The sequence below is a fragment of the Zeus faber genome, assembly GCF_960531495.2.
Source record: "Zeus faber genome assembly, chromosome: 18".
In the NCBI taxonomy this organism is placed as follows: Eukaryota; Metazoa; Chordata; class Actinopteri; order Zeiformes; family Zeidae; genus Zeus; species Zeus faber.
Window position 1 is genome coordinate 11,906,659 of NC_137210.1, and position 12,683 is coordinate 11,919,341.

The following is a 12,683-nucleotide window of genomic DNA, read 5'->3' on the forward strand; positions in this document are numbered from 1 at the left end:
GTGATTATTCTTTGCATCTGAAGGTGGACCCTCATTTCTGCCCTGTTCTCTTGTCCAGGACAACCTCAACATCTTCCTCAAGGCCTGCGGGAAGCTGGGATTAAAGGAAGCGCAGCTTTTCCACCCGGGAGACCTCCAGGACCTTTCCACTAGAGTAACAGTCAAGTATGTTGGCTTTTCTGCTCTGTTTACAATAGCATGACATGTATTCTTCAGTACGGGGCACACGAGGAGACTTTACTAGCTCCTGTGTCGTCCACAGCTGGACACAACTTAAGACTTAAGTTCTGCTACTCTAATCGAAATCTAATACCAAGGTATACCTCAGAAAAAAACCTCCTTGTGGGAAGTTTGTTTGTTATTAACTGGAGTCAGATATTTGCTTAGTTTTTTTTGTATAATTTATTCTGGTCACAGTAAACACCTGTTTAAGCGCAGCACTGCATGTGTCCTTTTTTTCAAAAATGACATACAACAATGTTACTTCCCCAGCAAGATGGAGAATTTCAGTTGTAATGAGTGTTTTTCCTTGCTGTTTGGCTCTCTTACACCGCTGTATTCCATCAGGGGGAAGGGAATAACTTCCGCTCGCATTCACTTCCTTGTGTTGCAGCTTAACCAAATGATTACCCTCCGCGATGTCAGTATTATCTGAATAAACAAAGCGGGGGGGGAATCTTGAGCGTGTTGAGTAAAGCAAGGCAGTGTGGAAAGAAAGAGTCGAAAGAGTCGAGAGAGAGAGAGAGAGAGAGGGAGAGAGAGCGACTTGAACCGACTTCACCTCGGGTGGCACGTGCGTTAGAGCGTGAGAATTGTAGCGGCTTTAGGGAGCTACAGTGTTTCCCAGTTTCTGTGTGGGGTTGGGTTTTTTTTTTGGTTGGCTTGCTCTTGTGTTACCTACGCGCGTGCGGCATGTTGAACAACCTGTTCGGTTTTCATACGGGCGCACCTTTTGGGAAGGCAGCGCCATGAGTCCATCCGCTCCGATCAGCTCTCCATGGCAGCGTTTGTGCCACCATAATGACAGTACACTCCCCATGAGGGGCTCTTCACCTCGCATTTTGGGAGCAATTCCTTTTGGTAAAGGTGTCAAATTAGCGAGCTCATGCGAGAAAGCATTACGCCCGTACGCATCATGAGGAGTTACCTCTTTGTGTGGTTGTGTTCTTTCCGGCCACTCCTTTGATTAGTTGGCAGAGCGTCATCTCGCTTTTCTCACAATCCACCCCGCGCACCTTGAGACAACACCGATGCCTCAGCCTTCATCCTCGAAACACAAACATTTTGTCACAAATACCCAATGTATATACGCATACAGTCAAACACAGGCACAAACTCAAAATAAACAGCTCCACCTGACTGCACTGACGACACACCCTTCCCTGGGCCAGTCTAGAGAAAGGTCAATTTGCACCGAGATAGAGCATAATAAAGTGGCCGATATTACTCATTAAATGATTGACTTGCTTTTGCAACCCACAGATAAACTCTTTATAGAGCCGCCTATCCGTGGCATCTGACTCAGTCAACCTCCCTTTTGCACATTTCCCTTCCATTTTAGGGGCCGTCAATAAAGACTGCATTCCAAAATAAGACGATCGTTATAGAGCATCAGTTCTTCTCACGGTCTTACTGAGAAGTGAATTACGGTGTTCTGCATATTACATATATAACACGGACTTGAAACCTTGCACTTTTTCCCAAGCAAACTCCAATGGCCCTGCCGACCATGAGTGGGTTCGCCTCTGTCCCCCCTCTATCTGGCATGTGTCAGAGGGTCTCGCTATGTCTATTATTAGGGTCCGGAGGGGTCACTTTGAGACGTTGGATTGATTGGAATGGCGACCCGAGTCATGGCAGAGAATCTTTTAATAGCTTACGCTCTTGCGCCCCTTTGCATTCCCCCCTCTATCGGGTCCTGGATGTGCACAAACGTGTGTATTTATATGTTTGTCTTGCGTGCGTGAAAGAGCGAGTGAATGACTGCCAGAGAAAGAGAGAGGGATGGATGAACGCATGCACTGCATTACATAACCTTTGAGTTATTATTTTGGGGGGTTATGGTTTGGAGCTGCCTGTCTGACAGTGAAAAGAAACACCCTGATAGCGATAAGAGGCATTCATGCCCTCTGGTGTCGGTCTCGGTTACGCCGAACAATCACCATCTCTCATCTTTAATCTGTAGTGAATCTAGTCACTGGTGGTCCTCACATGGAAATAAATCACACGGTTTGTTTATTAGTCTGTCGTAATGAGCCATAAAGAGAAGAATTTATTATTGTGTGGGAAAGTGACCCTTTGAGATAAGTGTTACAGTACAGCACCTTATTTGACCCCGCTGGGCTCGGTATGGGAAGTTTGTTTTCACGCTCCTGAGGCTTCTCAGTTGGGCGTCGGCGTTAACCTTACATAGAAGGGAGGGGAAACGGATGGAACACGAGGAGGTAATTCACTCAAATCCCATGCGGGTTTCCATATGGCGTCAGGGCCTACGCAAATAAGATGGTGACAGAGCGAGCGAGGGAAAGGGAGAGTTGTCTTTATCAGCTGTCTCTACCCCTGGTGTCTGTCCAACCTCAACTCCCTTAAACCCAGCGTGACAGGTGCTCTGCTCAGCCTCCCGCCTCTCAGCTGCTCCTGCAATATGGTAGCTCTCGTCCCGATGGCGTCTCATCTTTTGACAAATCAGATTGTTTGGCGTTCTGCAACACGGTGGTCTATGGCAACAGAGAGGATGACACGTTGCTGACTGAGGATTGACAAGACGTATTGACTGGCTATTTCTAAATCCTGAACCCTTTGGCACGTTGCCTGGAGGTGGCCTGGAGTCCATAGAGGAGTAGGACTACATGATCAGAGTTATATTCCTTTTTCTGCCTGGAACTAGAGTCGGGCATTGAGATAAGAGCTAAACTAACCGTTGGCTTTGTCTTTACCACAACCATAAAAGGTAATTGGGAGTCTACATCAACCTTTGAGCCTTGCTAGGTGTTGTAGTATTGGATTTGCTCACCATCTGCACTCAGCTGTTTATGGCTCTATTGCCTCGAGTTATGCAACCCGCCCGGTGATAAAGAGGTGTACCCATCACTGTCCTCATACATTCAATTTCAAAACTGTAGTACAGAGCAAAAAAAAAACAGTTGTGTTAGAGATAGCGACTGATAAGAGGATGTCAGCAGACGTGACACTGCAATGTGATGTGTGGCCGCACAGGGAAAGCTTTCCACGTCATCATCGAGCTGTCAAAGAGCTGTATAACCTTGTGTAACCGAGCTGTAAATATTTGAAGCAGTCGCATTGACCAGACCGAATCAAATTTGTCAAATGGAGGCTATGATTCAAAGATTACTTTGGACCGGGTCCGTCTGTTTCCACCAGCTGCCCAGGAAATGAGTGAACCTACACTAAGTGCTCTGGATGAATCATGGCACATGGAAGGGACCCACCGTGTAGAATGCGCTACCATTTTAACTCTAAATCCTGCGTAGGCTGGCATTTTTGAAATCCAACAACAACTGAATAGGGTCCAGGCCAGACCACTTAGTGTACACTGTTCTAGGCACTTGTCAAGGAAAAGTGTTTCAAACCTGCTCTCCCCCACTGAACCCTCGCTGTCAGCTGATTATATTACGCCTGACCCCTATTCACAATTTTAATGAGTGCCATTTCTTCCCAGATCGAATTGTTGAAAGGGATTTCTGGCTTAGAGGCTGGAAATTACAGTTCACGGCACCAAGCATACACAGGTATTTTACCATTACACACTGTGTTGTTAGTCTCTGAGGAATTCACATTCTTATTCAGCTTATTTTAGCCTGTGAGCTGCAACAACCCAAAGAAACTGCTTGAGGTGGAAGATATATCTTCAACGATTTATCTATCTACAGACTTAGCGTCAACAGCGTAAGAGTTTATATGATTATATTGGGATAAACGGTCTCATGGGACTGGTGTGACTCGAATGGCTTGGGACTTGGCCAAGGAATCCGTTTCCTTTCCCTTACTCCTAGTAACTGTTGGAATGGACACCCCACCGAGTGGGGGTTCCAAAGTCTGACTTGCAGCTAGCATTTGATTGGGCAAATTATTGACAAGACCAAAATGAAGCTGCATGGGGGATCGGCAGGTACATTAGCACTCCGCGGCCTTTGAAGAATTTGAATGGCCGTCATTTCAGGAAAGGATAGGGGTTTGGCTGTGTGGTGCGACGTGGTTACCCAACAGCCTCTCTGGCTGTTAATGAAACCAAATGGACGACATTTGGAGAGGTAGTAGTCTCTGACTGATTTAATGTAATGAACACCGATGCGGACTGTGTCCCACCGTGACCTATACGCAGACATGTTTACACCTCCTAGCGATGGATCCTTTACAGTCACATGCATGGGGAAAATTAAGCGACTAACCAAGTGCCGCGCCTGCTTGCTTTCAAGGTGAGGAATCATCATCGCCCTGGCTGCCAGTGGTTCGGTTTTGGTTTCAGTGCTTCAAGGCGTGGGACCACCAGTCATTTCCGTGCGCAGTAACAAGCGACCTGGTTGATAGTGAAAAACAAACACAATGAGCGATGATGGAGCGTGTTCAGTAAGGCCTCCGCCCCATGGGTACGGCCCGGGGCTGGAAACGGATGACACAAGGGCTATGTTTGTGCTCCCTGGAGAGAGCGATGCCAGCCTCACCCTCTGCGCCTGTGGACATAGGCTGTACTGTCTCTGATAAGAACAACGCCATCATCCCCCCGACACTCTCTCATTCGCTGATGACACTCTCTTTTCGTCTCGTGCCCGAATCGTCCTTTATTCGCAGAGTTTTTTTTCCTCCAAGACCTCTTGTTGTAGACGAGGCGTGACGGCCCGTGTTTAAATCCCCCAGCGATTTATTCTGAGAGGAAGAACGTGGACGGGGGACATTCCGGGTGGCGATGAATGCAGTAGAGCAAGCGGGCGGTCATTATTGGACAGGTATGCCGGTGTGTGCACACACACACACACCCATAAATTTAAGACTTTGTCGGATGAGATGTTCAGGGAGTGGGGCAATGATTGGACATTACTCAAATTCCTAATAAACCTTTCTTCCTTCGATGCTGTTGTCTTAAATAACCGTTTGGCTGCGCTGGATCGAACTTGTGACAACGCAGTATGTGGTTCCACCCAAATAATTAGTCTATTAGTCCAGGAAGGTAGTTCAGGCTTTGTTGTGTGTTTCAGCCAAAGCCGCAAGACTGCTCTGCCTGGGATGGACTACTCTGGCACTGTCATTTACTGATCTTTAGCAAACAGATTTGTTTAGCAGCGGCTTTTTCTTGTGTGTGTGTGTGTGTGTGTGTGTGTGTGTGTGTGTGTGTGTGTGTGTGTGTGTGTGTGTGTGTGTGTGTGTGTGTGTGTGTGTGTGTGTGTGTGTGTGTGTGTGTGTGTGTGTGTGTGTGTGTGTGTGTGCAGACCCACACGTCATTCTTCGACTCCTTCACATTAAACTAGAAGAGAACATCGATGCACCAATGTCTGTTTATGGCTTTTAGCAAACAATGAACAAGAGAGCAAAAAATACATTGATCACACCACAAATATTTGTGACACTGGGTTTATTTAATACAAAAATCATAAGAACTGTCAGGGGAACACTTTTTATTCATTTGAATGGCTTTGTTGATACAAATATTATTACATTTTCTGGGAATGATATTACGAATGATTTAGCGCTCAATTACAGATATTTATCATAGATTCATTATTTCTATTTAGGTCAATATAAATAAGTATTTTGTGAATATATGTCAACAGATATTATTCTGAAGTGTTAATGAATAACTTGATTAGGCACTGTGGCAGTTTCGCCACCACACACCACCCAGGTGGCGCATACAGGTCCCTCTGGCACAGAGACACAGACGACCAGGTTGTAGACACACCAGTTTATTGTAGAGAGTGTGTGTTAGTTGGAATAAGCCCAGGGGCAGATGGAGGTGTGTCATGTGTCCTCTCCTGAGCGTGTGTGGGGATGGAGGTTTTTACCTGTTGCTCGTTAGACCGACCATCCCCACACCACAGGCAAATTACCTAAGATACTATGAGAAAGACAGCGAGAAAGAGAGAAGATATAAAGAAAAAGACAATACAGACAATACAATCGGAATATTTTCAGACACATGAAAACGGCGATTTCAGCTTCGGCCTAATGGATGAAAAAAGCCTTTTTCAATGGCAGAAAACGACAGCGACAATTTTGCTGGGAAAGAACAGCGTAGACATCTGAATAAAGCAAGGCTGTGACTTTAATCAAAATATCGTAACAACATCCACTACACGTGAGGGGTTTTCTCATTAGTTAAAATATCTGGCTCCTACCACATCCTCTGACAGTGCTTAACGGCTGATGGCATTGTTTTACTGTATATTGTGTACTGTGTTGTGCCGTGTCGGCCTTGTTCGGACACAGCAACGACGTTACGTAGCTTCCCCGAGCGGTGTCCAACCTCAACACACAAGAATGCGGTCTGGTATATTTTCCCTTGCCAGAAAAGATTGAAAATAAGGGAAGGCCGACTGGCTGCCTCTAACTCTTTGACCCCTGCAGGAGTGTCGGGATGTGGAAGCAGCCGTGAGCAAACTGAGAGGTTGAACGTCAGGTCTCGAATGACGAGCTCTAGGAAGCGATAAGCGCTTCCTGCTAATTTGTCAACCGATGCTGTCAGAGAAAGCCCGGCGGGGGCGACGGTACACAGAGCGCTGGCGGAGGGATTCACAGGATTAATATAATGAGGGATCCTGTCGTTCTGCCTTGAGAGAACCAAATATCTCAATCCCATTCTGTTTATTCCACCAAGTACATTTTTTACGTACAAGGAATTTGTCCTGGTAAGCATCAGTGTGTAGCTGAACATAAAAATGTTTTAATTAAGAAAGAAAATACAGAGAATATACAAAATGTGATAGTATGCACGGGATGCATTTTTTTATTTATATTTTTCTATTAAATTAAATAGAAGATGGCAAGTATGTATTTGTTTGTGGCCCTGTAGCAAAACAGTCTCTTGTTTTCCCCCATGAGCAGTAAATCCAAATTAAGTTGACGTAATTATCGTCGGATGCACCCTGTGATCTGCTATTACACAAGCAGCGAGGCCACTTTTAGCCCATGCTGTGTGACTGCGCGGAACACAGAGTATCAGACTTCACTGATGCTTTCCACCATTTTTCCCCCGATTCATATGAGCACTCAGCTGATTGCAGGCGGGCGAGGGCACAGTCTGGAGGCTCGGCGGGGCAGAGAATAGCCCCCTTTATTCTCTGCCCGCTCCAACTATGACCAACGACCATAAATTAGTATTAGGTAACCAGCACTCTGGTGGTTTTTGGTCCACGACTCCCCTCCCTTCGGACCACGCTACCACAGCTGTATAATTGTAGGCCTTGTGGCTGGATTCCAAGTCACACAAGAGGAGGCCTTTTTTTTTTTTTTTTTTTTTCCCCCCTCCCCGATTCTCTCGCCCTGCCTTTTATTGGGGCCCATTAATATTGACGGAGATGTGGAACTTTTGAACATCTATTTCATATTTCACTTTGGTTGCATTAACTTTAATGTAATGACATGTGTTTGTAGCTGAGAGAGTTGCTTTCTCATACTATGTCATGCAATTATTATTATTTTTTTTTTATTCAATGCAGTCCACGTCTCGTCAATTGCTATGATTTATAGTATATTCACGGTTGAATCCAAATCCAAGTATTCAACTAGAACCCCCATCCCCTCCAAATAGTGGTATGGTGGCTCAGTGGTTATAGTAAAAAAGGTTCTGGGTTGGAACCCGACTCTGGTTTTTCTGTGTGGAGTTATCTTGTTCTCCCCATCCTCTTGTGGGTTTCCTTGGTTTCCTCCCACCCTGAAGACGTGCACGTTTGGTGTTAGACACTCCTGCAGACACCCCAAGGCAAAATCATCACCCCAATGCAAGGCATTTCTCCAGAACTGCTGGAGCTGGTCCCCGGGCACCGTGCAGTGGCAGCCCCACGCTCCCAGATACCTGGGATGGGTCAACTTTTCCCAGCGAAGTGACTCTTCTTCTGCTCGATTGTCGGGCGGTCGTCTCGCCGACTCCGGTGTCGGAACAGAATGTTCATCGCATTCTGAGTGAGTTCTTCAGGATTCCCCCGAGTGTTCGCAGGTAGAAGAGGAATGTGTTGCTGGTGTACGAGCGCATGAGGGGAGGAATGTGCGGCACGGGGATGCGAGATGCTGTAACTCTCAGTGTCGTCCTCACGCCAGTGGAGCACTTCATCATAGTTCACTTCAGTCTCTTTATACAGATTTGACGGGTTATGAGGGCAGTAATATGGCTTTACAGGTGCCAAAGAGACTTGGGAAAATGATTTACTGACTGTCAATGTCCAATGGATGAAGTACAAGTTAACTTCAACAAAGTCTGAAGACTGAATTGATATTCGATGTTTATTAATATGTGACTATAAGAGTCATTTTTAGACTTGTTAGTGGTTAAATATTAGTTGTGTGTGTGTGTGTGTGTGTGTGTGTGTGTGTGTGTGTGTGTGTGTGTGTGTGTGTGTGTGTGTGTGTGTGTGTGTGTGTGTGTGTGTGTGTGTGTGTGTGTGTGTGTATATATATACACACTTTTTGTTGTTCTTTTTTTGGTTGTTGTGTGGCACAGTACGAACGTTTCATTGGCCAGCACTGAGCTGGATTGTGCTCTGACTTTCCAGCGCTTTCAATGCCACACACACACACACACACACACACACATACAGCTATGCTATGCCCTCCATTACCATTATTATTTTATTGTTATTTTCCATGCTTTGAACGATAAAACCTCAAATACAACTCACTCTTTTTTTGGTGGTTTTCTTCCTCATTTCTTTTTGTCGTTTCTCTCACAGGCGTCAAGAGACCAACAGGAGGCTGAAAAATGTGAGTGGAAAAATTAAACGGCACTTCTCTGGAAGGCTCATTGATTTGACGCCCCCTTCGACCCGTATTGAGACTCGGAGTTCTTCACAAATAAATAAATTCTGTGGACATTCTACGGCGCTACAGAACATCACAGCCATGCGTCAAAGCATTAAAAGTCCTGCATTCTCATCAATTATCAAAATACTTTTTCAGTTGTTTACTACGCGTTTTAGTGTTTTTCTCAAACTTTTAATCAGATCAGACTCAATCTGTTTATTCGGAGATAGGACCCAGATCGCGTCCAATGTGTTGACACGCTCTGGCCCCTTGCCCTTCTAGTAGGTTACTTGTCCTGCCCCAAAAACAAACACCCAAACAGTAGCAGAGTTTTCTGGATGGGGCTGGAAACGAGGGCACAGTAGTGGCTGCTGTGACCTTCTGTCAGAACAGGGCCAGCCAGCACAACGAGCCACAGCTTTAGAAGCGCGCGGCACATTCGCCACCAAGGGTAAGATGAGGGGCGTGATAACTGTGGCGCTTTTATAAATGACATTTATTTTGTTACAAATTGCATCCTTTTCCCCTTTCCAGGTGTTGATCACCATTTACTGGCTGGGAAGAAGAGCTCACTGTGATCCCTTCTATGATGGACCTTACCTAAATCTCAAGGCTTTTGAGGGATTACTGGGAACAGCGCTATCCAAGGTAAGCCAGTTAAATCATACCAGTTCCTAAGGTACAGCCATGTACTGTATACTGTCAGGCCACAAAGGATTATTTATTCTATGGGGGGGGGGGGGGGGGGGGACCACGCTGGTATCCTGTGAGTGAAATCCTCTTTTACAGCCGGTGCCTTGTGCGTTTTCTGTACCCGTGCTGGTATGAAAAGTATGTGTGAAAGGATGATTGTGATTGACTGAGGGGGGGGCCTCAGAAGGCCGGCCACTAAAGCCAACTTAGCTGCGTTAAGTCATAAATGATCCTACCCCTCGACTCAGCTATTTCAATCCTGTTTAAAGCCGGACTCGTAGTTCAAATGGCAGATATTTGAAAATATCGAGCCCCCTTTCTCCGAAGAGGCCCGTTGGCGTGCGAGTGTCAGATTTTACACTTTGTTTATGGTCGGGTTGATGGGTGTCGAACGCGTTGCACACCTATAATTCAAGCGACTAAGGGGATGTTGAATAATAGCAGTGGGTAACGATACGATGTGTCTGCTTATCTACTATTATCCAAGTTCGCTGGAGTAGAGAGTTTGGACGCAGTGAGCAAACATGTACCATATGCCAGGATTCAGGGGATCATAAAACAACTTTTTTTTTTTTTTTTTTTTTCGTTTGTTTGAAAGTGCCTGACGGGTTTGTGCATGCATGAATCTAAGCATGCAGGTTGTAATGACTCCAGTGTTTGTTTATGTGCAATGCAGCACTCTTTCTTCTCATGCAGTAAATACAGTCATTAAGGATGCACTGGTGGCAGAAACTGTTTGCGTTTAAAAGTACGATGACAGCGAATGGAAAACAATGCGGTGCTTAGACTGCAGACTGTGCACGCCACACGCACACTCTTGTTTACAGCGAGCGAGAGGGCGCGGCTGCATGAATTAACACTCTGATCTGGAGGAATTCCCACTCAACCTGGGAGATCTCCCACTCACACAATCCATCCCTCGCACACATCGAGGATCGATGTGAGGTTACTGGCAAGACTAAACGACTGTGTGTGTTAATGTGTGTGTCTCTCTTTCTATATGACAGGCTCTAGAGGAGTCTTCCAGCCCCAGAGGCGGCAGTGTCAGGGACAGCGGTTTCGGGGACGGCTGGTACTCGGATCGGGAGGAGGCGTTCCATCTGAGGGGAGGCGGAGGTGAAAGAGGACGACACCAAAAAGAGGACTCCCTGGACAGCCTGGACTCTCTGAGCTCCCGGCCTCACAGCATCTCTTCTGACGCGACTCTCAAAGGCAGCAGCGAGGGTATGAACAGCTGTGTGTGTGTGTGTGTGTGTGTGTGTGTGTGTGTGTGTGTGTGTGTGTGTGTGTGTGTGTGTGTGTGTGTGTGTGTGTGTGTGTGTGTGTGTGTGTGTGTGTGTGTGTGTGTGTGTGTGTGTGTGTGTGTGCTAGTGAGAATAGATATCGAACAGCAGTAGACTATGTCGGCTCAGGAGATGGAGTCTTAGTCATTGTTGCCGCACGATTGTGTCGATCAGACTAAGCGGTCGGGTTATGCCGAAGGATATTTCTGCCTAAAATATTGGTAATTCAAGTCACCTGTCTAAAATCCAAATATTTGTGAATGGGAACGAAACTTTCACCCCGTGAGACGGAAAGCAGAGACTCCCAAGTTGTAAAAACAAACACACATCGCCCTCTAGTGGTGTGTTATTGTAATTTAATTCCTCATATAAAAACTCACCAATCCAGAGCAGATGAACAAGTTCAAACATCAAAAACCTTTCTTTGTTGCCTCTCCATGATATCTAAGTTTACTTTGAGAAGGAGGAGGAGGGGAGTGTTTGGCACTGAGAAAGAGCTGGTCAGTAATTATAGAGCCCCCCCCCCCCCCCACCCACCCGCCTCTATGTGTGTGAGAGGCCAGTGAGACATTCCACAGCCTCCCACATAAGCCTGTAAATGAGGAGGCCTCCTTGCCCCAGTGCTGCACCCCTCTGTTGGCGCTCCAAGTTCACAGCAGAAGACACAACACACCCTCTTCCCTGGAACTCCTCTCCTCCCTCTTCCTGACCCCACTTGATCACCTCACAACTCCCTGCTCCTGTCCTTACTGTACCCTCACCGCACATGTTGTTCTGTCTCTCCCTCCAATATAACTTTCCTCTTCCCTGCTGTAGCCCTGGTCCATACCAACAAACCAACAACCCAACGGTCTTATTTCCGTCCCACCCAGGTTGGTGCAGCGACGCCGAGGCAGACTCCATCTTCAGGATGGCCGACAACAAAGACTCCCTTAGCTACCGCCGCTCCCTGGTCATCACGCCAAAGACCACCGCCCAGTTCAACCAGTTCCTGCCCACCAAGGACAAGGCCTCGGGCTACGTCCCGGCCCCCCTGCGGAGGAAGAAGGCCGAGCGGCACGAGGACAACCGCCGCAGCTGGGCCAGTCCCATGTACACGGAGGAGGACGGCACCTTCACCAGGTAACCCTCACAGCATATGGGGGAAGGAAGCCGGGTTTGGTTTTACAGGCGCCGTCCACATCACAAATTTACCGTGTATGAGTTTATATGTGTGTACCCCGCAGTTTAAATGTTCACATCAACTCAGCAGAGCACGATGTAGGAGTCCAGAGTCGATTTTCATTTTCCAAATGCCAAGCTGGTGCCTGACTGTGCCTGTGCCTGTGGCTGGTGTTTAACTTATTCTCACTGTTCTCGGTGTCGGTGTTGTTGTCCTATTGTTTGTGAATGACCCACGGTGGTCTGTTCTGTGTTCACCCGCCGTGGAACGACGACCCTCAGCGAGACTGGGTTTTCTTCTCCCGATTCCCACGGCGACAGCCGAGCGTCGCAGGGCGGCTTGCCCGCGGCCCAACTGCAGTGGGCGTACGAGTACGAGAGCGGCAGCGACTCGGACGCCGACCGGCCCGATCCCGACCTGGTTCTAGATGACCTGGCCAGCAGACGCTTCCACAGCGCCTCCCCCGCGCCCCCCACCAACTTTGCCGTGCCCATCAGTCCCCTGGTAGGGCCAGAGGGGGCAAGGGGAAGCAGGAGCCCCTGGCCCGCCGTCCAAATAATACCCAATGCGCACCCTCC

General features: G+C 47.3%; 1 protein-coding gene across 10 annotated transcripts in view; it reads left to right on the plus strand.

Annotated features, from left to right (window-relative positions):
• The window catches only part of lmo7a (LIM domain 7a), a 54,272-nt gene that overhangs the window by 14,501 nt on the left and 27,088 nt on the right, over positions 1 to 12,683 (plus strand). For all 10 annotated transcript variants that reach the window (XM_080019603.1, XM_080019607.1, XM_080019612.1 and 7 more), the window contains exons 5-9: positions 59 to 165; positions 8,898 to 8,928; positions 9,502 to 9,615; positions 10,668 to 10,884; positions 11,816 to 12,065. In XM_080019603.1, the coding sequence (XP_079875729.1) occupies positions 59 to 165; positions 8,898 to 8,928; positions 9,502 to 9,615; positions 10,668 to 10,884; positions 11,816 to 12,065 (719 nt within the window). The remainder of the gene's footprint in view (positions 1 to 58; positions 166 to 8,897; positions 8,929 to 9,501; positions 9,616 to 10,667; positions 10,885 to 11,815; positions 12,066 to 12,683) is intronic.